Source organism: Helianthus annuus, chromosome 3 (assembly GCF_002127325.2).
Source record: "Helianthus annuus cultivar XRQ/B chromosome 3, HanXRQr2.0-SUNRISE, whole genome shotgun sequence".
Lineage (NCBI taxonomy): Eukaryota > Viridiplantae > Streptophyta > Magnoliopsida > Asterales > Asteraceae > Helianthus > Helianthus annuus.
The window spans coordinates 136,744,133-136,769,708 of record NC_035435.2 but is presented as its reverse complement, the minus strand read 5'-3'; the positions used below and the strand labels follow the sequence as shown (position 1 = coordinate 136,769,708).

Genomic DNA, 25,576 nt, shown 5'->3' with positions numbered 1-25,576 from the left:
AAAAACGGTTTGGTTATGAAACAGTAGATGTTTGTGTTCACTAATCAATGGGCTTAAACTAAAAACCAATCAAAGTTGTTGGGCCGAATTGAATGACGTCAGCAGCCGTTATATGAGTCGAAATTTTGGAAGTTAGTAGATCACATGATAAAAACATTTCTGAGGCCAGCCAGATCAGGAAGCGATTGCCGGTCACCAGCCAGAGATCCGGTTTGTTTTATGTTTTCACAAAATTTATGCTTCATTCATTTTTATTATTATGTTGTAATTGGATTGGATCTTTTGTATGTAAACAGGATTTGATTTGATTTGATTTGATTGGCGAATGCGATGGGGTTTATTTTTACCACTCTGATTTTCGTTGCTATTGGACTCATTGCATCCCTTTGCACCCGAATCTGCTGCAACAAAGGCCCTTCTGCTAATCTGTATGCTCCTTCTATTTTACTTCCTTAGTTACTCTCAGATTTTATTTTATTTGATTTGAATGTTTTTTTTTCCACCCTTTCATAGATGTATATTTAAAATTAGGTCACTATTATCGTAGTTGCTAATAATAATTGATGTATTTAATAGAATTAGGTAAACTAAAGGTGTGCTATGTGTTCAATTGATTACATATGCATTTGATTATATTGGATTGTATATATACAGTAAAAGCCCTTTCCTGAACTTTAATTAGGAGGCATCCTTTGGTATCAATGTTACTTATTACATTTCTGGTCCTGCCTTGGTTTCAAAAGGGGTGCCTCATGGGCCTTGAGGTGGCGTTTCATGTACATGTGGGTTATAGTTGATCGAATATAGGGTCCTGTGGAGGCTGATATGTAACTATTGACCAAAAAGAAGAAGAGATTATAAACAGCTTACTTGATTATAAGTCTGATACGTAAAAGAGATGAGGGAGATACAACTTTTGGTTGTACATAAAGCTTATTTGTTTGTGGATATACATGAAGCTTTCGCCTCATGCCTCGACCTTCGGGACCTAAAAACCTTACGCCTTTTAAAACCATGATCATGGCTTTAGTGCATCATTTATGTATTGAGTATTTTATGAAAAGTGGTCTTGCTACATGCCTACATCCAGCATGCAGATAGTTTCAGTTCATGGTTGATCAATTGGACCAGCTATAGTAGGCTTTTGCATATGGCTAGGATGGCTTTTTTAATCATTAATAAATAATGAATAGAAAAGGGTTCAATCGAAAAGGTTGGAGTTAGTTATATTCCAACACATAAACATGTTAGCCATGAATGTGGAGAATGTGTGGCTGGTGGCGCTTGCTTTTATGATAATATATATATTGGTAAATTATGATGTGTGTTTGATGTTCATGTCATGACTTTGAGAACCATTAACATATATATATATGGTGCAGGTTCCACCTTACGTTGGTGATTACTGCAACTATATGCTGTTGGATGATGTAAGTTTTTCTCCTTGATCATTAACTGAAGTTGGTTACAAAATATTGATAATTATTGTTAATTTAGAGCATCAATCTGAAAACATGTGAACCCTATAAGGCTATAAACTACACTTGTCCTTTGCTTGACCATCTATGAAGTATGAAATGTTGAGTTACTGTATAATTAGGGGCTTTTTTATAAAATATGTGACTTTTAGATGGGCAAAATCACAAACCTAAACACTGTAGGAGTTTCTGCCTTTTATGATTCTATCCGATTTTAGGTAACCCTCGTGGTAATTTCGGTAAACCCTAGTTCTGTATGATTGGATTGATATTTATCTTTTGCAATTAAACATCTAAAAACAAGGACAGAACTAGAGGGGGTAGGTTGTTGACCATTCAGATAACTTATAAATTCTAATAAAGGGTATCCAACGTTGTCATTTTCTTGTAGTTTGAAACGAATGTAAAGAAACTTTCTATTGTTATTCCCAATTGAAAAGTTAAATTTTGGTCTCCGCTCTCTAAAGAAGTCCAATATCCCCTCTGTCCCACGAACAAAAGATTTCATACAACTTCTGAGTGTTAAATAGGCAACTTTTGCCAAAAATTTGGCATAATTTTCTCTCTAAAAGAAATAGTGCATACATGATCGAACCATGAAAGAAGCGATACCAATAACAATTTTTGGTGTAAAGAATCAGATGTTGTAGACCATTTTCGTTAGAAGCTTTAATATACAAATGGACTCAAATGGTTTGTGGGTTGTTGCAGGTGGGCAATTGTTTATCTTGCACAGATGAATCCACTCATTGTTCCGATTCTAAGTGAAGAAGAATGAGATCCTACGCAGCCTGAGCATTTGTCATTTATGGAGGAAATTGGTGAACATAGTTGATATTTATAAGAACTAGTGAGTTTTGTATGTAATCAGTAACCCTTATGGAGTTCATTTGTTTTGTTTCTAATAAACTGTTGGCTTTCTGGCTCAGTTTTCACTAGCAATTTCTTAAAGGCAATAAATCGACTGTTGTTACTTTTAATGAGTTCTCTTTAGCGGCAGCTTAGTGTCACAAACTCGCAAGCGTCTAACGGGTCCCTGAGGACTAAACATTTTGTACCGCTTATGATCAGGGGAGTAACCTCGACTCCCGGGCTATGAAGGTGTAGAGAAATGAACGCGATTGTGACACATTTTTTTAATCACCAAGTCACTCCCAAAAGATATGGGATAGTGACTAGAAAACCACATATTTGAACATTTAGGTTGTCACCGTATGAAACAGCGGCAATTAATGCCTGTTATCTTAAGTTAAACAATCGCCATATATAGAATCATCGTCATATTTCATCATTTGGTTTACAAAAAGTTGAAAAGAGGGTAGAAAGTCGAGACATTCAGCAACTTGAATTATCACAATAAATGACTAAACAACAAAGATTTAGCAACTCAAATTTTGTTTTTCGGTAACACGAACACAGTAGAAATAGCATCAAACATTCAAGAAACCAGCATATATGCACTCAAAAGCTGTTTCATTTTAAACAGAACATGAATAACTACACAAGCAAAGCACTCGAATCACCAGCATAAGAAGCCATTTTTCACACAAAACATAGGTAGATACACTTCACATTCACAAGTACTTTATGATCAGCCAAAGAGCCACAACCAGGACAACAATCCCAATCACCGACAGTAGCATGCACAAACAGGAGCAACCGCCCTTGGTTCGCTTGTTCAGAATAGCCAAATTCTTCTGCACTCTCTATTTTCCCAAAGACACCCAAAATACAAATTGTCAGACACCACCTCATAATATGCAACGGTCAAAAGATTTGTAAAAAAAGCATATTAAGTGTAACCTTGAGTCGGGAATCTGTAACTTCTACGTGTTCATCCAGGTCATCCTGCATACCAGAAAAGAGCAAATAAACAACTTTTAAATCACTTTCAACAAGGTGTGGTAAGTTGCGACATTTAATAAGAAGAATGGCATACAATGAGTCTAGTGTGCAGGTCAAGTTCCTCGTTGACCGCTAAAGCAATATGTTTGGTGCTTATCACTGTTTCCTCCAGTTTCTCTAGCCCTTCATCTTGTTCTATAATGGAAATATTAAAACAACATGATTTATAAACATATAACTTGTAAAGAGAATAACGTTGTTCCAAGTGCAAATATCAAAATAAAGGGCTGTGATATTGAAAAAGCTTGCCTCTCATAATTTGTCTCTGAAGCCCAACAATACCAGAGTTGTCTAAACCAGATACTCTGGTCATGGCATCAGCTGGCTTAATATCTGGCCCAAGCAAGCTGTCTCTATTAGCAAAGTTTGACATGTTCAATGTAGAGGCCATCTGTGTTACTTTTGTTCTCAAATTTGTAAGCATGTCCCTGCGTTTATTCATTTCTTTCTCTGTTCTGCAAAAAATCGATACAGATATGTTCATATTTAGATGATTTTGTTACAGCTTCAACAACGATTGGCAAACAAAAGCAACAAATAATTAACTGAAGTAGGGGTGTGAATTTCTGACAAGACACGAACCTAACACGAAATTTGCAGGTTTGGGTTTAGTATAAAACGCGTTCCAGTCAGTTTCATGTTGAACTCGTGATCCCGTTTAGCTAAACGAGTCGAGTTTGTGTCGAACCCGACGGATTGACCCGTTTAACCCATTTATATTATATTTTGATTTTTCAACCCTACATTTTAGGGTGGAGGGAGTGATCTCGGGGAGTGCTTCGGGGAGGGTACACACCACAGAGCTACTTAAGGGCTAAGGTGTACAGATGGGTTGCTGCTGTGTTACAAATATAGGCAAGGATATCGTTCTGCAAGACTCAACTTGAGGTTCTCTTATTTACAATCAAAAAACAGAACAACATACTTACAATGGTTGTTTAGCAGGAAGCTTCGTCAAAAGAGACTGTAAGCTATCAAGCCTGGTCCCTAATATCGTGATTTTTCTCCGAATCGCGGACGAATGCCGCTGTGCTTCCGGCCCTGTCCCAAACGAACTCCTCTCCGATATCATGTTGGTGATATCATCAGCAAGTTTAGAAGCCTCACTATATTCCCTCGTCCATGGATCCGCCGAAGACGCCATTTATCTGTAACACAAACAACAAAAACCCCTACACATCAATCATCAAAACTAATTATACAGTCCTCCATAACCTTATAACTCCACAGTATTTTACAAAAATATCAATCTTACTATAACCGTTGTAAACAAACAAGTTACTAAAATTCAAAACCTACTTAATTACAACTACAACTGCAATTTAAATTCTCAAAACCGTTTAAATCGTTACAAAAACATCAGGCTCTATGCAATTAGGTCATCTACGTCATTCTAATACAACATAATATTACATATACGAAGATCTTGCTAAAATCGATATAAAATTCCGAATCCTCAGAAATTAGGTCATCGATGAAAATAGCCAATTTACAGATGAAGCAACAAAAATCCTAACACGTCAATCATCAACACTAATTACACAGTCTCCTCCGTAACTTTATAACTTCACAACTTGCAACAAAAATCTCAATATTACTATAACCGTTGTACACAAAAAAGTTAGGTAAATTCTAAACCTACCTAATTATGCAAATTAAATTCTCAACACCGTTAAAATCGCAGCAAGAACATCAGGCTCTATGTAATTAGGTCATCTACGTCATTCTAATAGAGCATAATATTACATATACGAGGATCTCGCTAAAATCAATAGAAAATTCCGAATTCTCAGAAATTAGGTCATCGATGAAAATAACCGGTTTCTATGAGATAAACATGATGTCATGATCACGATCGATGAATATTTGCTGATTGAATCGTGATGAATTGATGCATAACAGATAGAACTAACAATAAATTGCGAAATATACGAAAATCGAAAAGCATTACCTCAACGAAACGGCTATACGGATTGATGGATCAAAATTGAAGTTGTTAATCGAAGAACCTGATTGAAAAGATGGTAATTAAAGTATGAGACACACGTCGCCACCGTTAACCGGCGAGATTGTCTTTCCTGATCGTCGTCGTCTGCATTTACTTTAATAATTTTATATCTGACGAGATATAATGTGCACTGGGTTGATAAAGTTTCTTTTTGCCCTTAAATTTGAAACGATGCCGTTTTGACTTGGTTGGCTTGGGGTGGGGTCACTATTTTCTTTATGATTTTATGAATTTTATGAATTTTGAAAGTGAACGATCATAGCAATATATTAATCAAAGATATTTTTAGGGATAATATATTAAACAGGGAAGAAAAGATAAAATTAAGAAAACTAAAGATATTTTTAGGGATAACATATTAAACAGGGTAGAAAAGATAAAATTAAGAAAACTAAAGTCAATTATCCTAAGATGTATTCAAATTGCATGTAGCTTTAAAAATATAAAAAATATATATATTATATGTAACTTTTTAAAAGTACTTTGTTATACATGTATAAATGGTTGTTATGTGTTGTGAGAGCAATAGCAGCAGAAGATCACAGACCCTCCACATCACCGGTCTAATATATTTGTTTTTGTAAAAGTCACTGCCTACGCCGGTCTAATATATTTGTCCAAGTCGCTTAGATGGGTAAGAGATGCGATGAAAAAAGAGCGATCTGGAAAAGCGAGTGACAGTGGTTAAAAAATTGCAGAACCAAGACGGTGGCAACATAGGGTAAGGGAAAGTCGAAATGCCAAGCGTAGATGCACGAAGAAACCACATGTAGATGCAATAAGTACTTGTATCTTGTGCTTAAGCAGTAGTAAACCACTTAAGATGTGGTTTTGGTTTAATGGTATATATACATATATACAACAGTTGATAAATAAATTGTAAATTTGATGCTAAATTTGCAGATGCCTTTTGTGACAGAAACCTAGATATAGTTGCAGTTATCTGAACTATCTACAGTGTGAAGTTCTCAAATTCTAAGATACCATGTTTTCACTCAAATACACAGGAACGTTTATACATAATATATGAATATATCCAACCACCTTCGCAAAACCAGCACAAACCGCCAAAACAAAAGGTCGATATGCAAGTTTTAACAGACCCACCAGCAATTTAAACACTTGCAGATGGATTAGTAAGCAGTTCAAGAGATTTTTTAAGGAAATCTACAGCAACAAAAACGTCATCAAACGCCAACGCTCCAACAGCAAACCTTGCAGCCTTGTGCGCCTCCGCAATTTTCTCAGGGGCAGGCTGGTAATTACTGTCATACTGATACGACTGTGCAGATGTCGTCGCAGGTGCAGGTTCTGGAGCCTGAACCGGACCCGACCCGTTGGTTGCATTTGGCTTGTACTGAGCTGCAGATGGATATTCTGCTGGTCTAGTAGCTGAAGGGGAGTAAGGTGGTTCAGAACCCTGATAGTACGATGAGGGGTAATGAGCTGGTGCTGCGGGAAGGGTAGTTTCAGAAAAACTAGGGTAAGTTTGGAAGTTGGGATATGTGAAAGGGAGATCTTGAGAAGGGTAATTTTGGGGAATGTGATGTTGAGGTTCTTGTGGATAAGATGATGGATGGTGATACGTCTGAGAAGGGTGCTGCTGAAAATTATTGGATGGATATTCGTCAGAAGAATAAGTTGGTGGTGGGAAATTTGAAGGTGGTGGTTGTTGTACGTTTGAAGATGGTGGTGGTTGTTGGACGTTTGAAGGTGGTGGTGGTTGTCGGATGTTTGAAGATGATGGATGTGGAATATCCCGTGGCGGTGATGGAAGACTATTAGTGAACTGGTCAGAATCACTTCTGTCGTAAAACCGGGATGAAGAATGGGATTCTGGTGCATCTCTGGTGGCTGGCGGTGGCTCACTCCCACTAGGTTCCAGGTCCTGTCAAGATTCAAAGATTCAAAGTTGGGTTAACCCATTTTTTATCCAATAATACTTTTTAATAGAAAAACAGTGAGTTAATACTTTTTAATAGAAACACAGTGACTTAATTATGGTAATTAGTAATCTGACTTTTTTTAATAAGATCTTACGTCTCCATTGTTTGAAATATCTAAAAGATCTTTATCACCACCAGGGGGGCCGGGTACAGGCTTCCTTCCTTCTTTTATAGCTTTTCTTATGTCTGCGGCTTTCCATGCTGCGTACTTCTGTTTCTGCTCAAGCTATTAGAAAACAACAATTATAATCGATCAGAAATTTTTCTTTTGCTCCTCTCTCAACTACTATAAGATAATAAAGAAAATAAGGAGAAGATTATGTTTGTAGAGATTGGACTCACATCAGGCTGAACATCACCGAACTGGTTAAGTATCTCAAAGAAAATGCTGGCAGCATAAAACGTCTTTGCGGTATTGCTGCGACAAGTTTAGATAAAGTATTAATATTATAAATCTAAATCAATAACCAAACCATCACTACAGTTATATGCAGTGGTTGGTTAAAAAGATCGAGGAAATAAATATTGGCCAAAGTTTTTAGCAACAGTCATACGTTTACAAATTCTTAAATAAACACTATTTGCCAATACCTATTAGAACCTTTATAAAAAAATCCATATTGCAATTTTCAATTTAACAAATCCTTTTCAAATCATAAATACAATACCATATATAATATAACATTGATAAAAGCCTACTATTTGTATGGTATCTTAGCAAAAATACATCTGAAAAGCTATTGATCAAGAAACCCCTGAATATAAAACATTGCGAACTCTAATATTTAACTTCAACCAATGGCGTTTGTTTTTCATGAGGCATTACTAGAAAGAGATATGAGCTTCGCAGATGTATTGGTCCTTGGCATAGATTTTGGAAGCCCTTTTAAGCACAATAAATCATTCTTAGTGTGTGAAATCTTTAGCAAACCAGTGTTAAGATAACTATATCATATGAAGAAAAGCTTATCATACAGGTCAGCTCTCCCAGCTCGGTCTTGCTTATCGGCCTTTGCAAAGACATTTGATGCAAATCCTTCCAGATAGAGATGATCATCGGGCCCTAACTGTAGTGACTTCTTATCCTGTAGTTGAACAGGCAAACTAGATGATGAGTGATGACCACATAACAAAAGACTTGCTACACAGAGAAAACAAAATTACCCCTAATGCCTACATAACATTACTTTATGTTATTACAGATATACAAAGAATTATCAATAGCTACTGCCAGCATTGTTTTGAGACACAAGTCAACCTCAGGCGCATCACGCATGGTCTTGCACTTCAGGCTACATAAGGTGAATGTTGTACTTGTACATAAAGCGCAGGTAAGGGGCGTCGCGCGCCTCATGTACATGGAATATTTTGTCCAGCGGGATGTTGTGCAGAGGCTTTTTAGGTTATACATGCAGGCAATTTACATAATAAATCATATATAAAACTTATTTATAGCTAAATTTTAGGTAGAGGATGCTAAAAATCTATAAGATACATAAAAAACCTTATATAAGCACTTTGCGCCTCGCATACAAAAAGCAGTGTACTTTTGCACTTTGTGCTTCGGTTTTAGACCTTGTGACCTCGAGGTGCTTCGCTTTTTAAAACCAAGACCGCCAGATAAATACAATATTTTCATAAACTTATCAACTCAACCCATAGATAGACTTATATATCTCGATTTAAAAAAAAATCAACATAATAAATTAATAATCATCTATGATCCATTGACAACAATCTAATAAACTTAATACATCCTACATATTGAAATCACAGTGAGTAAAATCAAATCACCAACATTAAAATTAAACTATAGAATCAAAACATCAAACCAAATAAGTATTGAAAACAAATCGGACCTTTTCAAGCTGTTTCATAAGCGAGAGGAGTAAAGCGCTTGTGGTTTTTGTTCGTTCACTCTGAGGAATCTTCATACCTCGTTCTATGGCATAAAGTCGACCTAAAAATCAAAATTAAAACAGATTAATAACCGACATGAAGAGAAGTTAGGGTTTAGAGCAAAACTGAGAGATGAAGAAGAATCCGTACAGTAGTAAGCGACGAGAGGCTCGTGCTTTTGCAATTCATCGGCACGTTGAAGGTAAGGTAACAGTAACTTTGCTGGTTCGTTCTCGTTCGCCATTTTTACGTTCAACGTTCACACGAAACAAAGGTTTTGATGGATAATGGGGTTGCTTACTCTACGCGTATAACGATATCGACCAACGCGACGTCGTGTTGCAGTGTTCAAATCAAGTTACAGTTTTGGGCTGAAGGTTATATGAATGTGGAGGTTTAGTCCATAGACTATTTTCATAATTTTAAGACATCGTTTGGCTTGTAAAAAAAGTGAGAACATGTGCAATAATAATTGTTTAAAAAGTAAGTTAAGATTTGGTATTGATCTTTTTAAATAAAAACATAGAGAGGGATGTTAATTATTTAACACTATATGAGTAATTTTGAAATTTTTTGACAAACTTTTATAATTAACTTTATAACTAAATTAAGAAAGTAGGATTCTAGCGGTTGCGGTCTGCCTGAGTGCTTTTGGGTATCCTTAACTCATGTAGCAAACAATTATGTTGAGTCAACTAGCCGACTACACTTCTTTGGCGAAACTCATCGAAATCTCATAATAGTCTTCAAATGTTTCACCTATATCATCACCAATAACCATTAACCATCCATCAAATCTACAAAGCAATCATACTATTATTACACCTAGTGAAAGAGAGTAGAAGAATTAAAGTCATATTTTTAGTTATTAGATTAGGGTTCGGAAGGAGAGAGAAAGTGTGTTAGAAGAAACAAAGAGTGTTTTTTTGGGCAGCATCAATGGAGGAGGCGGTGTTTCCGCTCCTACCATCATGCCACATCCTTCTTTGTTTCTTCCTCACTTGGGCATAGTAATGCCACATCCTGGACCACCTTTCTTATGAATTTCTTTTCTTTGTCTTTTTATGTTTGATGAGATTACGACGATCTTACAGTTTTATTATGAGAATATATCATTTATCATTTTCTAAGACCCTTATTTAGATTTATTGAGCTCAATAATTTAAAACAAACATCCACTATGAGTTTGATTCTCCCATTCCTAATCTTTTGAAGCATACATCACCTTATTCTAGATTATATTAACTTAACTAAGTTAAGGTTGTTAACATTGAAAATAGTTGTATATGTTTGAAAGATAACAAGAGTGAGAGATAAAAATGTATGACATTCTATACCTTTACATGTTTTACAAGTTAGAATTTGATTAAAAATAAACCATTTGATCTGCGTTTAACGTGTTCGCCCCGTTTCCTATCTTCTTCTTGATTGGTATTTACTATTTAGACTTGTGTGTGATCGATTTAAGTAGAGATATGAAGATATGTGTATATTTGTGATAAGCTGATAATGATTTTAAATCGCCTCTAAATTGGGACATAGTAAACTATGAGAAAGACCATTACATATGTAGGCAGTAACTAAACTACAAGATACCGGTATTTCACAACCAAGATCATCCATGACTGTATGCTTCAAAGCTTATTATGACAACTTAAGGTGTAACAGCAGCAGCAGCATCCTCTTTCGATATGGCGACATAGTTCAAAGGAGCCACGGGTCTCATATTGTCCCTCTTCGCCGACCTAGCCCCGTTTTGATTCAAAGATAACCGTCTATTAGGAGCTCCATTTGGGCCTGTCGTCTTTTTTGAGCTACTAAGGGGCCTGGCTGGGCTTGGTTTTGTACCAAACATGGCTTCTTGCTCTTTCTTCTGATCCTGCCAGTTACAAGTTTAAAGTTAAAGTGAGTTTAAATAATGTTTTAGCATAGTGGGTAAAATCACGATACTGACCCTTATCCTTCTCTTTTCTTCTTCTTTGTCATGCCTCAGCGCTGAATATTCGTCCAGCATGGCAAGTAGGGGAACGCCGTCATAAGCAAAAGTCATTCCATGTTCTGATTCCCATGTTCGGGTTTTGGCAACCAATGTGTCAACGATACCTGCATACACACCCATGACGGATGCACCAAACATGAAATGGGTCAAGTCGGGTCATGTTTAAACTCTACCGGGAAATTTTAAAAATAATAGCTTAAAAAGAGACTAGTCGACAATTGCCCAAAATGTATTTTTAATGCACAAAACATCCTAAATAACTACATTTATGTTCCAGATGGTCTTAAAATTCTCTTAGACACCGAAGTAAATAACGTTTTCTTATTACCTGGAATTTTGCTGACCAAAACTCTAGCCTTTTCAGCCCGCTTGAGATTTAAGTGTGCACCTCTGCTCCCATTGTACCTGTTGTGATCCTGTCACAAATATATCCTAAAACTATGAACAAATGTAATTCTACAAAAATGAATATCAACTTTAACACAAACACAAAAGTGGCCTTTCAACTGTTTCACAAGAACTTTAATAATATGTTTTATGTAACGGGTCAAAAAGGAAAAGTAAAATGATTACCTCAAAAATCAGAGTAATGTTAAAATAATATATTTACGTGATCATATTTGAACCATAGTTATTAAAAGTTATCGCCTCTTGCACCTAGGCCCATTTTCTAAGCTAGGCGAGGCCATTGCTCTTTAAGTCAGGCAATTGCGCTTTAATTCTCCAGATGATGGTTCAGGCACAAATTTCGGCAAAATTCCTAGATTCCGGAGAGTTTCGGTCAAATTCTCTAAATTCCGGCAAGATTTCAGCCAGATTTCTACTTTTATCTACAGAAAACAGATAACTACTTTTCTACACTAATATTTTAGAACTTTTGGTCCTTAACAGATGATATTAAATGCTATACAATAGCTTTTGTTTATTTTATTTGAAGAATAGTATTAATTCTCTAATACATAAAATAGTTTAATTTTTTTTCATTATGTGTTTTTTTCCTCAGGCTCTCGCCTTTTTTGTGCCTTGCGCCTAGGCCCCAGGCGAGGCATACGCGCCTTGAGTGCGCCCAGTGCCTTTAATAACTATGATTTGAACCAGTAATTATTTATGAACAAACATTAAACTTTAAACCAAAATTGTGGTGGGTCAGTGGAACCCAATTCGTATGAAAGATTATTACTCGTTTTGACTCGAACCTATTTTGACCCATTAACCTGTAAGGGAGTTAGAAACGGACCCTGTTGTAATCCTCGAGCCAACTCTCTTCTTCACAGGCTGACATCCACTTTTCAACTTTATCCAAGATATCTTTTCTACTGAGAGCTTCTTCTTTTGCTTTGATGACCTTTGCATCCATGTCAGCTAACAGCTCAGCAGGCTCGACATTACCAGAGTCGATTAACGCCAAAATTTTCTCCCTGGCGGCCTTTGTGTCATTCTGTATGTGCGCGTGTGCAAATATCTCTTCAAGCTCCTCTTGCTTCTTAAGAGCAATCTCCTTCATTTTGCTAGCTTTTAGCTGATCTAGTCTTTCAACTTCCTCCTTAGCCTTAAAAATAAAACAGATAATATCAATATCTGATAATAACTATACTTGATATAATATCGATAAATTCTTATGAAGTTTGAAGTCTAAAGTACTTGTTCGATCAAATTTAGGGCTAGAGCCCCTGGGACGGTCACTTCATCAACTGACGCTGAGATATTACAGGTAACATGATTAAACAAACTTCTTTCTTCTTCGGGTGTATCCATCAAATTCCAAAGTTCGATTAGCTGAGCTGCTAAATCTTGAAGCTGAAAATGGCAAAATACATATATAAAAAAATCATGGAACTTTTAGGTAACAAGGAATCTAAGATTTTTTCTTTTCGACAGATGATAAGTTACCACATAGCACTAACAGGCTTCTTAAATATCAAATATAGAGATGTGAAAGTATATACCTTGTGTAACCTTTGCTTCTTAGCTTCTTCTAAAGCTATGACACTCTTTGCCAGCCTGGCAAGTGTATCATTGCTAATACTTTTAGATTGTGCACTAGAGGCATCAACCAAGCTAGGATGGACATCGCTGACTGTACTATAAAAGTCAATCACAAGAACACCACAAATATCATGTAAAGTGCTCACAAATTCATGAACCTTGTTCAATCGCTGACTCTGCAAATAGAGTTTGATATTAGTCATCTCATGACATATATATAATAGTAATTACATTCTTTGATATTGAGTTAATAGAGGTTGACATTAGTAGCTCAAAGTGTATTCAAATTCATAATAAGTATAAAACCTTCCCAAATGTTTTATACAAGAGTAAAATGCCATTTTCGTCCCTGAGGTTTGGCCAGTTTTGTGACTTCCGTCCAAAGGTTTGTTTTTTCATATCTGGATCCAAAAGGTTTGAAATCTTGCCATTTTCATCCGGCTTATTAACTCCATTCATTTTTCTTTGTTATTCAGGGGTATTTCCGTCTTTATCGTCAACTTAAAGGGCAATTCAGTCTTTTTCAGGGGTATTCGGTCTTTTTACATAAATCTTTTGTAATCACATAAAAAAATTGATAAGTTATGCAATTCATAACAGGAAAAGACAAAAACAAAAGGTGCTTGCTGACCGGCCTGTCCCAACACAACCCAAACCATATTTAAATTGCCCATTTGACCCTAACCCATTACCTGGCCCGACCATTTTTCCACCTCTCAAGAGATAGTATAGACTTGAGATAAATTATATACCTTTTCTTTCTGAAGTTCTTGAAGACGATTATGAAATTCTTCCAACTTTTTTAACGAAAGATCAGACACATCAACTGTAATGCTTCCTGCCAGTTCATTACTCCCTGCAATTTCTCTGCATATTTTTTTAATCTGTGCCTGCACATCTGAAAACTCTTTTATCCTCTCTTCCTTCTTCTTCCACAATTGTTCTAAAGCTGGTGCGATAGAAGCAAGTTGTTCATTGATGGTTCCCGAAGTCTTCTCGGGCTGCAATTAAAGTATTAAACCACACAAAGATGAATAATGTCCTAAATTACAAATGTTACAATTCATTTCATAATGTCCCAGCATATCATTTCTGAAAATGATGGTGGTCCGTTACTCACAATGTTAATAGATGATTTCTCTCCAAGGGATCCAAGAAGAGTGGAGAATTCAAGTTTAGCATCTTCAAGTGTTTGAAGAAGATGTTCCTTTGACTTTGCAGCCTGGTCAACTTTCCTCTTATACACATTTAGACACTCTTGTTCTATTTGAAGAAGCGCCTTATCCCTTTCTTCATCACTTTCACCTACTTCGTCCCAAATGTGCTGCATTAACACAAAAGGTTCTAAACTTTATACAAGAATTTATGAAAGAAAGTGGTGTATGATGTCAACAGGGATGAGCAGACAAACCGAATAACCAAACCATAACCGAAATAACAAAAAGAAAACGAACCGGAATAACATTGAGAAACCAATAGTTCGATTATTGTTTTTTAATAACTGAATTTTATGGTTTGGTTATGGTTATGTACGTATAAATAACGGAATTAACCTAATCAAATAGACGTTAAAATCGTCATTTATATTGATATTAATTTATATTTATATTTTTTATAAATTATAGGTTATAGTTGGTAAAGTTTTGTTTTATGTTTTATGAATTAAAATTAATTGTTGTTTATTCTCCTTTATAGATTTATAGATTAAAAGAACTGCAAATGTTTTATTCGGCCCAATCTATAACTGAGTTTATTAACTAGTTTTAGGATCAAATACAAATAGATTTAACGTGCTAAACATACAAACATTATGCTAAGTGCTAACACTAGAGTATTATTATTACACTACTTGATTTTTTGTGGTGTATTACTCTAGTTATTTGTACGTTTAGTAGGTTAATTACATTTGTGCATGATCCCACCCCTTATTAACTAATACTAGCTTGAGTCCAGTCAATCCACCAATGCCTAATGTCGGCAGTTAACTGAATCAACCAAACCATTTATAACGAAACTAATCGGTTATCACAAAAAACATAAGAGTTAATTACTGTTTTCGTCCCTGTGGTTTGTCAAAAATCACTATTTCAATCCATTAGTTTAAAAATTGCGATTTCAGTCCCTGTGGTTTCACTTCCGTAACCATTTCAGTACACCTCGTAACCATTTCAGTCCCTGTACTAACAGAATAAATGGATTGAAATGGTTACGAAAGTGAAACCATAGGGACTAAAATCATAATTTTTAAACTAATGTACTGAAATAGTGATTTCTGACAAACCGCAAGGACGAAAACAGTAATTAATTCAAAACATAAAAACCAAATTATCGGTTATAGGTTCGGATTTAGCCAATAACCAAAACCGAACCAGCCAATACTCACCCATAGATGTCATTAATGATGAAATTAACATACAACTAAAGTTAAAAATAATTCACCTGCAGCTGAAGTAATAAAGATCCACAAGTTGGCTCTGCCATCTGCTATCTGTTTATGAGACATATAAATGTTCATAAAAAAAGATTAACAGCAATCACAATCCAAAATCTAAATACTATACTACAATCAGAAAACCAACCTAATCTATAAAACTAATAAAATCAATAAAACCCTACATTAATCAGCATCTAAATTACTTCATCTACACTCCACAAAAATCCTTAATCAATACTCTTCACTAAATCATTTCATCGCTAAACAAAAATGCACGTCAAATTACGACCAAACAGCGGTAAATTTGCAAATAAACGTCATCGATTTCGAAATAAGCATCAAATAAAAAAACAGAGTGTAGTGTAAGTACGCGATCATATCAGAATTGCACAAGAAATGGATACATTTGTACAGATGATTAACCAATTGAGGTATACTTACAGCAATCGGACGATGATTTAGGGTTTTCGCGCAATTTTGAGGTCAGAGTTATTCGGGTGTCCCTGCTTTTGTGTCGAAAGAAAGAAAGGGAGATTTAAGAAGAAAGAAAATGCAGCGTGATTGTGAATAATGAATGTGTAGTACAGTAATAATAGGTGTCTTTATTGTTTTTTTTTTCTTTTTCTTTTTTCATATAAAGTTTTAATATCATTAAAATTGTTTGCTTTCTTTTTTCTTTCCAGTTTTATGAGTAATAAAAGTATTTAAGAAATCATACACCAAATAATGTACTTATAAGTTCGGGGTAACTTTGTAGAACACTAACTAAGTTTTAAAAGTGTTTCAATTAGGTCACTCAAGTTTCAAAAGTGTTTCAATCAAGTCACTCAACATTTATTTTTCATTAAAATTCAGGATTTTTCTCCATTTCATAGGTAACCGTGGTAATGTGGATCTTTGTTTCTTTTTTCCCTTTTTTTAAGGGGAATTAGTCTGTAATAATCCCACCTAGACCTTATTGGCCATTAATAATCCCACCTCAGAGTATTTCCCCCACCAGTCCATCTTTCATCTATTTTTCCTACAATGGTCCCCCGTTAAAAAAACTTAACGGAGTTGAGCTTTTTTCGAAATTACAAACAGATTTTTTAGGGCTTTTGATCAGAACGACGATACGAGTCCAATGATGTAAAACTTACTTCGAAATGGTGCTCCAAGTGACTTACTTTTGTTAATTGAAAATTTAAACACCCGAATTTAAGCGCCGTTTTCATCGTTTGGAGCGTCGTTTCGATGCAAGTTTTACATCAATGGACTCGTATCGTCGTTCTGATTAAAAGCCCTAAAAATCCGTTTGTAATTTGGAAAATTTTTTTAACGGGGGACCATTGTAGGAAAAATAGGTGAAAGGTGAGACTAGTGAGGGGAATATTCTGAGGTGGGATTATTAATGGCCAATAAGGTCTAGGTGAGATTATTACAAGCCAGTTTCCCTTTTTTTATGCAAATGTCGAGTGATGACGTGGATTTTAGCTTTTTTTATTTTTAATGTAATTAAAGTGTTTTTTATTTTTAATAAATATTATTTCATATATTAAAATAATCCGACCCCAGCATCTTATGCGCCATTCTTTTCTTGACACATGGAAAAAAGGACATAGCTCGATTTGAATGTTAAGTTATCTAATTGAGACAAAAACGATACAAGTAATCTAATTAGAACACTTTTAAAACTTGGTTACTATTATGTCACATTTAATAAGTTCAAAGTAAAGAAGTTAACTAATACAAAGAGGATATGATAATGGTATGTTATAAGAGTGTAAGGGGTGCATGTCTAATCCCTTTAGGCAAAGTTTCCCCCAATCGAATTGAATTGTGTCATGTAATTTGCCTATTACCCAACCCCTTACCCAAAGGGGCTACTAAACCTACCCCCACTTGTTACTTTTTATACCCCTTTCCATAAAATCACATTTAAACTTGTCATATTTACCCCCTAAACAAGTCATATTTTTTTAAAGTATTCTTTTTTGTTACAAAACAAATTCAAAAGCGTAAAAATATATTATAGACGTTTTTAAAAAACCATATATTTGTAAAAGATTTTCAGATGTTTTTTACACTTTCTCAAATAGTATTTTGATTATTGTAACACCTCGAAATTTTGTGTCCAATAATGTGCTAACACGTGTCATGAATTTACACGTGGCATTAAATATTAAATAAAGGACTAAAGTTGACAAACCTTGAAAGTATGAAAATTCGAGGGTTATAAATGTCAACGAAGGGTAAATATACTGTATAGTAACCCTAAATGATGCTCGTACCTTCAAACGAATAAATCATGGATCGTACGGAGCGAAACGCGGGAGAAAGTGAGAGATTACAAGCTACAGGGGTTAATTGTGTCAACATGTTTAATTTATACCTCTGAGTGACCCTTTGACGAGCCCGAGGCTTTGTAACAGTAAAATACGCTCACTAGAATATACTATATAAATTTCGCGAAGTTCCGTTTTAAAACGAGAAAGTTATGATCAAATTCGTATGCGAGGGGTTAAAAGCGTCAACAATAAAAGTTAAGTCTTTTCGGGTAGTAATTAAACTAACCGGGGACTTAACATTACGGGTAAAAGTCACGAGGCCCTTCATTGTAAATAATCGAGGGCCAAATCGCAAAGTTACCCCTTCGAAACCGAAAGGTCAGGTTAATCATTACAAAAGATTTGAAAATCTTGGAATTTAATCCTCAAGCGGGCCGCGTTGAAGATATGCATGAGCTGATGCGGGCCGCGCGCCATCTGTGGATTTGGTTTCTGACATTAGGATCCAGGCGGCCCGCGTGTGAGTTGCTTGAATCCTAATGCGGGCCGCGTACGAGTCCCAGATGCAGAATACTTGGACAGACTTGCTGTTTGAGCTTGTGAACGATCATTGAGGCAATTAATGAAGCATGGGCGCCCTCTACATGACCCCTAGCACCCAGGGCCACCTGCTGATCATCCATGATCCACTGTAGGGTGAGTTGTAATGATCCTAAGCCCAATTTTTCACTATAAAAGGCACTACATTGCACACAATTGAATCACACCTCAAACCTGCATTCTAATTCACTTCTGGAGCTCCAAAGCACTCTTCTATCATCCTTAATCGTGCACCAAGCTTCTGTAAGTGTGTCTACCCTTTTGTGGCTTAGTTTTTGTTTAGTTTAGCTTAAAAGTTAATCCGTCGTAATTAACGATTGACTTTGCGATAAATCACAAATGGTCCAGTGGTTTGTCGAATCAAAGATAGTTATATGTTGATAATCATGTGGGCTTTAAACCCCTAAAAGGGCACCCTCTGATTCCCACTCTAACTAGTCCGAATGTCGAGTCAAACGTGCTTAGAAAAAGTCAACAGAAATGCTATTTTGCGATTTCTTGCATAATCGGTAATGTAAATGATATGTAACCTGTTTAAACACTTATAAAACATGATAATAAGTATATTAATTAGTATAAGCTTGTTTGATCCGACCATTTACTGTTTTGACCCGGTTCGGAGCCGAAAGTCGCAAAAGCTTTGACTTCAGTTCTGACCCAATAAAGATTGTTTTAGATATGCCTTAGGACTCTCTTAGGACCAAGTTACATAATGGTATAACCCTCTGTGACCGGTTCGTTGGTTGTCCGAGTCTTTTACACATTTCCGTTAAATGCTTAAAAGTTGATCGTAGCGCCCTTTTTAAATTAAAACGAGAATTTCGGACATGTGAAAGAATCTTAACCTTAGTTACTGATTTCTAAGCATGTCCCTAAAATTTCACGTCAATCCGAGGTCCAGAATAGGAGTTAAGCTAAATAGCGCAAATTACGGAAACTTTAGTAATTTAATAGCGCAATTAGTATAACGCCTACCTAAACCCGGATTTCGACACCAAACCTTTTACTCACTGATGTAAAATAATATTTTGGGATTTTTAAAGATTTTTAATTATTTTTAACCTGCTCATAACCTGCGGTTATGGCAACGGTTCGGTAAATACCGAATATACCCTTTTCGGCCATAACTTGAGTTCTACAAGGTCTTTTGACCCGATTCTAGTTGCTACTGATTTTAAATAATAAATAAAGTATTTTAGACTTTATAAGCTATTCGGGAAACTCAGATTTCCTGTAGAACTCTGAAACCTCTTTTATAATCTTTAAAAAGACCGAAATACCCCTACGGGGCATAATATAAACTTAAACTCGTTACGGGCATTATGGAAGGTATCCTACTGATACCACAACCTCTTTAAAGCATATTGACTTAAGAAAACAGTGTAGGACTCTTACGGTTACCCGTTGCGCCTTTTGCGCGCACGGTTCGGCTTATGTAACTAGTTTACATAAACTAGCCGAAACGGGTCAAACCATATTGTTTTGACCCCAAAATACAGAGTGTGATTATTATACCCCTATAAAACAAGTCTTCAAACTTGTTGGGTCAAAATCACATTCCATTCCCGGTTTTCGCCTTTCACGCGATTAAACCGTATCTATCCTTTGAAACTGACCGGTCTAAGCTACGGCTAGATTAAAGACCCGTTAGGATTCTAATAGGTTATATTAAACCTTCGTTCCAGAATAGGAGACCAGTAAAAGTTGTCTGCAATTTATTTCGATTAAGGATTTATACTTGCAAAGGTAAATACTTTTAACTTATTTTCCGTTATACGGGCTTGGGTTACGGTATTTAAAATACCGTTTGGTCGGGCAATTGACCCCAACTCATTAGTAGTTGGGTATTATCAATGTGACCCGTTTAAAAACTTGTTTTGTTGGCTTTACGCCTTTGGGAGCTTAATGACCATGTCCCGGATATCCTTGGCATCATTTTACGAAATGGCCACTACCTCGACATCCGGGTGTAGGCGTACACCCGGCATTGTGTCTATATTAATTAAAGGTATAACCGTTGGTTTTCCCGCCACGGCTTTATGCTTTGTGGCGTGTCTATTAACCTTTAACCCGGCACGACCCGGGCGACCGAACGCATAGCAAACATGTAATTCTTTACAAGATTTAATTATAAATTATCCCAAGTTATAAAGAGTTTGTGCATTGTGCATTTAAACCAATTTTATTAAACATTTTACAAAAGTGTCAGTTGAATGTATTTACCAGTGTAAACTGACGTATTTTCCCAAAAAGACTAAATGCAGGTACTATGCGTAATTGGCTGGGATTTCTCCTTAGCATCATTAGAAGTCTCGCAAGCTTAAGATGCCTGAAGTCTGTTGAACAATACTTTATTATTATTATTGATCCCCTGTGGATTTTATTTCAACAATGGTGATACTCTGATATTACATTTAACGTTGAAATATATTTATCTTTATGCTTCCGCTGTGCATTCACATAATTGTGTGGTTTGACTATATTGTTGCCAACTACGTCACGGCAATCCCCCACCGGGCCCACCGGTGAGACACGTGGAAATTGGGGTGTGACAGGTTGGTATCAGAGCCAACACTGAGTGAATTAAACACTAGCCTTTGTGTTTAATCTCAGTTACACAATTGCACATACTTGAGTCTAGACAAGAACATAGGACAAATTCGAATTGTTATTCCAGTTTGTCTTTTTATTCTTTATTGTTATTTAAAGTTTTGAAAGCAGGAAATATGCCACCAGCAATCAGACGAGGAAGAGGAGGAAGAGGCAAAGGGACGATCATTACTCATAATGATCACGAGGCTGGACCTTCGAACATGCGAGCTCCTTCCAGTACAAGGAGTGAAGAACCACAGAGACGAAGAAGAAACCTCTTTGAACCTGCGAGACATTCTACCTCGCATAGCTTAACACCCTCATACCGTCATTCATTTGGACCAGATTCGGAAAACAATCCCAATAACCCTCAACCATCCTTTATACCTCTCCAGCGATCTGCTTCGCACCGTTCTTATGGCGATCCTTCACCTTTCTTCATAGGACAGTTTAACCCGGCAGATTATGTCCAAGAGCCAATAGGGTATAACCCTTTAGGACCAGAGGATCACTTTTCTGAAGATAATGCCGTGGATATGGACGAGGATACAGATCCCGTCGAGCCTGCAAGGGGTACTCCCAATCATCCAATCGAGATCTCCGATGGGTCGTCCTTTCATGGAACACCCTATCAAGGTCCCGACAGCTACCAGGCGAGGTTTGACCAATGTAATTGGTACTTCACACATTCACATCATTTCTCGCCTCATGACCAACAGCAACAACAGGATCCTTCTGAGGATTCGCGGTTTGTGGCAGTTACGCCACCGCCACCGGTTCAACCAGTAATTCCAGATCCGCCAAGGCGTAGAAGATCAGGCGCACGGATGTCTACCCGAGGAGGGGAATTTCATTTCAGCACCCCTCGCCACTCGAGTGCGAGCCACTTTCCGTCAGTGCCTGAAGAAGAACCGCAATTAGGGGAACCTTCTGGTCACCCTGCAGAGGTGAATTCTGCACCAGTTGCACCACCTCCGCCATCATTCGGATATGACAATCCGATACCAGCGTACGGCGCTTCCACGGCATACAATCCGTTTGAACAGCCGACTCACACGCACTACAACTATAACTATGATGCCGATCCATATGTGGTAGCGGCAAATTATAATGCCCTCCATGGAACCTCTTGGAGACCAGATTACTCAGCTCATGGGTATCCAATACCTCCTAGACCTCCGGTTCAGCAACCGTCGCAGCAGCCACGTTTTTCTCCACCGGAGCAAGAAGAAATACTCCACCGTTTAAACCGTGTGGAACGAGACTTCGAACAAGAACGTAAGAGTAATCGTGGATTTCTCAAGGGCCTAGCAAACCTACTAAAAGGGAGGAAGAAACGAGATCATTAGTCTCCTTATGTATTATTGTATTTACAATTTAGTCCCTGCGTGGACATTTATCGTATTTTAGTCCCTACGTGGACTTATCTTTTAGTCCCTGCGCGGACATCTATCTTGTATTTGGTCCCTGCGTGGATACGTTTTGCTATAAGCCTCTGCGTAGGTAATTATTTATTTAAAAAGTCCCGTTTAGGGCAGCGTATAATCATATTTGAAAGTTATGGAATGTTATGTTATGAATTTCAATTTTGTTATTATATATGAAATACAAAAAATCATTCCTTTTAAATTTAAATATGCCTAAATAAAGAATCTTAAGAGTGAAACCTAGCCAGGTGTCTTTATAAGATCCGGCCAAGATGGTAAGACCTGATTAAAAGATTCAGATTCCCAGTTAACCTCTGTAATCATGTTAACGTTCATGGCAGATGTGATTCGTTAAAAATCGCACGCGTCATTCTTGTATAAGAATCCTTCTAAGGATTTCAAAGCCCAAATTAATGATTTATAAATCATGGTTAAATCATCAATAAAGATGATCATTTATTAAACATCCATTAGCGATGTAGTGCCTACGGGCCAAATTATTAAAACATCCATTAGCGGTGTAGTGCCTACGGGCCAAATTATTAAACATCCATTAGTGATGTAGTGCCTACGGGCCATAATTATTGTCATATAAGACAAAAGGCAGTGGTAGTCTATGACTCCCTGTCGGAAAAGGTAAAAGAACTACGGTTCAAACCTTCATGCCTTGTTTCTCTGTAATCCCAGCTAATATTATAAAAACGTCCTCGTGACTAGGCTTTTATGCCGATAACAATATTGTTTGTAATTAGGATAAGTATGTTCAAATCCTAAATAAAAGTGAGTAACAAATTAACCAGATATGGTCTCTGTTACCATGGTTAATGAATTGCCATAAAAGACAATTCCATAATAAACTCCTAAATAAAATTTTTCGTTATCTTCTGTAGCAGATTCAAGTTACCATGGCTGATCCTAGTGGGGAGAATAGTCATTCGAAAGAAGACGAATACGATAACGCCCAGGTTCATTTGACGGGCGCAGAATTAAAAGCTTTTGTCGACAATGCTGTTAAGGCAGCCCTGGATCGACAATACGAGGAGTATACTGAATCCCGGAGCAGAACCATATCTAAACCACACTCAAAGCCGAAAACCCACTCAAAATCTCACAGCAAACCACCGTCTAAGCCCAAAAAGGACGATGATAATAACTCATCCAATGAAAACAGTGTCCGTCCAGAAAGAGTGTATACTGATGCATCTCGCGCCAGGGGCTGTACCTACAAGTATTTTGTATCTTGTAAACCCCGAGATTTCACCGGGGAGAAGGGCGCGGTAGATTGTATGACGTGGCTAGACGAGATGGACACCGTGGTGGACATCAGTGGCTGTGCAGAGAGGGACGTGGTAAAGTTTGTTTCACAATCATTCAAGGGCGAGGCCCTGGCTTGGTGGAGGTCGCTGGTTCAGGCCTCGGGAAAGGCTGTTCTATACAGCATGACATGGGAGGAATTCATTTCTCTCATCAAGGAGAATTACTGCCCTCAACATGAGGTTGAAAAGATCGAGACCGACTTTCTATCGTTGGTTATGACGAACCTCGACTGTCAAGCTTACCTCACGAGCTTCAACACAATGTCCCGGTTGGTTCCGTATCTGGTGACCCCGGAGCCAAAGAGAATAGCTCGTTTTATCGGTGGGTTAGCCCCCGAGATAAAGGCAAGCGTGAAGGCCTCTCGGCCAGCAACCTTTAGATCTGTAGCCGACATATCTTTGTCCCTTACTCTTGATGCGGTCCGACAAAGATCGCTGAGGAACAAAGAGGCTGAGAAGAGAAAGCGTGAAGATGATACTTCACGAAGGTCGGGCAAGAAGCACCGTGGAAACGGTGACAACAAGAGAGGGTCTGAGTCAAGGAAGGATGGGCAACAGTCTGGTGAAAAGCCCAAGTGCAAGAATTGCAAAAGACATCACTTTGGAAAGTGTAGACTCGAATCAAACTCGCAGACTCAGTCGAAGTCATATGCTTGCGGGTTATGCAAGTCCAAGGACCACAAGACCGTGGATTGCAAAAAGATAAAGGATGCAACCTGCTACGGCTGCAACGAGAAAGGGCACATTAAAAGCAACTGCCCTAAATATGCCAAGAAGCCTGAAGAAGCCAAGAAGACCAATGCAAGAGTCTGCAGGATGGAGGCGAAAGAAGCAGTGCTAGATGATAACGTGCTCACATGTACTTTTCTCGTAAATGATATCTTTGCAAGAGTACTTTTTGATTCGGGCGCTGATAAGTCTTTCGTAGATCATAAATTTTGCAAATTGCTGAATATGCCTGTCAAAACCTTAAATGTGAATTACGAGGTAGAGCTAGCAGATGGCACCATAGAAACCGTCTCCACTGTGTTAGATGGATGTGTGATATCCATTAAGAACCACTCTTTTCCTCTATCTCTACTTCCCTTTATATTGGCCGGTTTTGACCTAGTATTGGGTATGGACTGGTTATCTCACAACCCGGCCCAAATCGTCTGCAACAGAAAGCAAGTGGTGATAATGACTCCGTCTGGTGAATCGCTTACCATTCGGGGAGATACCCAGTACGGATTGCCTGAGCAAGTGATCATGCTCAAGGCTTCAAAATGTCTAAAGAAAGGTTGTGTCAAATACATGGCACAGGTGATTATTGAAGAGCCTAAACCGAAGATAGAAGACATTCCCGTCATTTCGGAATATCCAGAAGTTTTCCCTGAAGATCTGCCTGGTCTGCCACCAGATAGACAAGTGGAATTCAGGATTGATATCATCCCTGGAGCAGCACCTATTGCTAGAACACCTTACAGGCTAGCACCAACCGAAATGAAGGAGTTAAGGACCCAGCTGGATGAACTGCTAGCTAAAGGTTTCATCAAACCTAGTTCGTCTCCCTGGGGAGCACCTGTCATGTTTGTAAAGAAGAAGGACGGATCGATGCGTCTGTGCATCGATTATCGCGAGCTTAATAAGGTCACGATAAAGAATAGATATCCCTTGCCGAGGATCGACAATTTGTTCGATCAGTTACAAGGGGCAAGTTATTTTTCGAAAATTGACTTG

At 37.3% G+C, this 25,576-nt stretch overlaps 4 protein-coding genes across 4 annotated transcripts; 1 reads left to right on the top strand and 3 right to left on the bottom strand.

The window, feature by feature from the left end:
* The first annotated feature begins 87 nt into the window (after positions 1-87).
* LOC110929718 (V-type proton ATPase subunit e1) lies at positions 88-2,458 on the top strand. The gene is made up of 4 exons (XM_022172896.2): positions 88-210; positions 297-428; positions 1,383-1,430; positions 2,190-2,458. The coding sequence occupies exons 2-4, from the start codon at positions 331-333 to the stop codon at positions 2,254-2,256; spliced, it is 213 nt and encodes a 70-aa protein (XP_022028588.1). The 5' UTR covers positions 88-210; positions 297-330; the 3' UTR covers positions 2,257-2,458.
* Positions 2,459-2,799: 341 nt separating this feature from the next.
* LOC110929717 (syntaxin-52) lies at positions 2,800-5,529 on the bottom strand. The gene is made up of 6 exons (XM_022172895.2): positions 5,335-5,529; positions 4,313-4,531; positions 3,633-3,838; positions 3,418-3,518; positions 3,282-3,326; positions 2,800-3,184 (listed from the first exon to the last, which is right to left on the bottom strand). Exons 2-6 carry the CDS (start codon positions 4,525-4,527, stop codon positions 3,053-3,055), a joined length of 699 nt encoding a protein of 232 aa, XP_022028587.1. The 5' UTR covers positions 4,528-4,531; positions 5,335-5,529; the 3' UTR covers positions 2,800-3,052.
* Positions 5,530-6,356: 827 nt separating this feature from the next.
* On the bottom strand, positions 6,357-9,584 carry LOC110929716 (protein HOMOLOG OF MAMMALIAN LYST-INTERACTING PROTEIN 5). The gene is made up of 6 exons (XM_022172894.2): positions 9,387-9,584; positions 9,197-9,297; positions 8,313-8,422; positions 7,680-7,755; positions 7,432-7,563; positions 6,357-7,279 (listed from the first exon to the last, which is right to left on the bottom strand). Exons 1-6 carry the CDS (start codon positions 9,478-9,480, stop codon positions 6,506-6,508), a joined length of 1,287 nt encoding a protein of 428 aa, XP_022028586.1. The 5' UTR covers positions 9,481-9,584; the 3' UTR covers positions 6,357-6,505.
* Positions 9,585-10,710: 1,126 nt separating this feature from the next.
* Positions 10,711-16,229, bottom strand: LOC110929715 (65-kDa microtubule-associated protein 1). The gene is made up of 10 exons (XM_022172893.2): positions 16,097-16,229; positions 15,661-15,709; positions 14,342-14,545; positions 13,974-14,222; positions 13,182-13,397; positions 12,877-13,032; positions 12,473-12,784; positions 11,564-11,651; positions 11,191-11,339; positions 10,711-11,115 (listed from the first exon to the last, which is right to left on the bottom strand). Exons 2-10 carry the CDS (start codon positions 15,700-15,702, stop codon positions 10,891-10,893), a joined length of 1,641 nt encoding a protein of 546 aa, XP_022028585.1. The 5' UTR covers positions 15,703-15,709; positions 16,097-16,229; the 3' UTR covers positions 10,711-10,890.
* Positions 16,230-25,576: the final 9,347 nt, after the last annotated feature.

Bases quoted from the DNA above. Each gene is read 5' to 3' on its own strand.
- LOC110929717 (XM_022172895.2), bottom strand. From the start codon at position 4,527: ATGGCGTCTTCGGCGGATCCATGGACGAGGGAATATAGTGAGGCTTCT. The intron at 3,839-4,312 runs GTAAGTATGTTG...GATTTTTTGCAG, and splicing joins CTTCCTGCTAAACAACCATT to AACAGAGAAAGAAATGAATA. The intron at 3,519-3,632 runs GCAAGCTTTTTC...TTTCCATTATAG, and splicing joins TCAGAGACAAATTATGAGAG to AACAAGATGAAGGGCTAGAG.
- LOC110929715 (XM_022172893.2), bottom strand. From the start codon at position 15,702: ATGGCAGAGCCAACTTGTGGATCTTTATTACTTCAGCTGCAG. The intron at 13,033-13,181 runs GTATATACTTTC...TGCCATTTTCAG, and splicing joins AGAAGCAAAGGTTACACAAG to CTTCAAGATTTAGCAGCTCA. The intron at 12,785-12,876 runs GTACTTTAGACT...TTTATTTTTAAG, and splicing joins CCCTAAATTTGATCGAACAA to GCTAAGGAGGAAGTTGAAAG.
- LOC110929716 (XM_022172894.2), bottom strand. From the start codon at position 9,480: ATGGCGAACGAGAACGAACCAGCAAAGTTACTGTTACCTTACCTTCAA. The intron at 7,564-7,679 runs GTGAGTCCAATC...GTTTTCTAATAG, and splicing joins TCGGTGATGTTCAGCCTGAT to CTTGAGCAGAAACAGAAGTA. The intron at 7,280-7,431 runs GTAAGATCTTAT...GAATCTTGACAG, and splicing joins ATATTTCAAACAATGGAGAC to GACCTGGAACCTAGTGGGAG.
- LOC110929718 (XM_022172896.2), top strand. From the start codon at position 331: ATGGGGTTTATTTTTACCACTCTGATTTTCGTTGCTATTGGACTCATT. The intron at 429-1,382 runs GTATGCTCCTTC...TATATGGTGCAG, and splicing joins AAAGGCCCTTCTGCTAATCT to GTTCCACCTTACGTTGGTGA. The intron at 1,431-2,189 runs GTAAGTTTTTCT...GGGTTGTTGCAG, and splicing joins ACTATATGCTGTTGGATGAT to GTGGGCAATTGTTTATCTTG.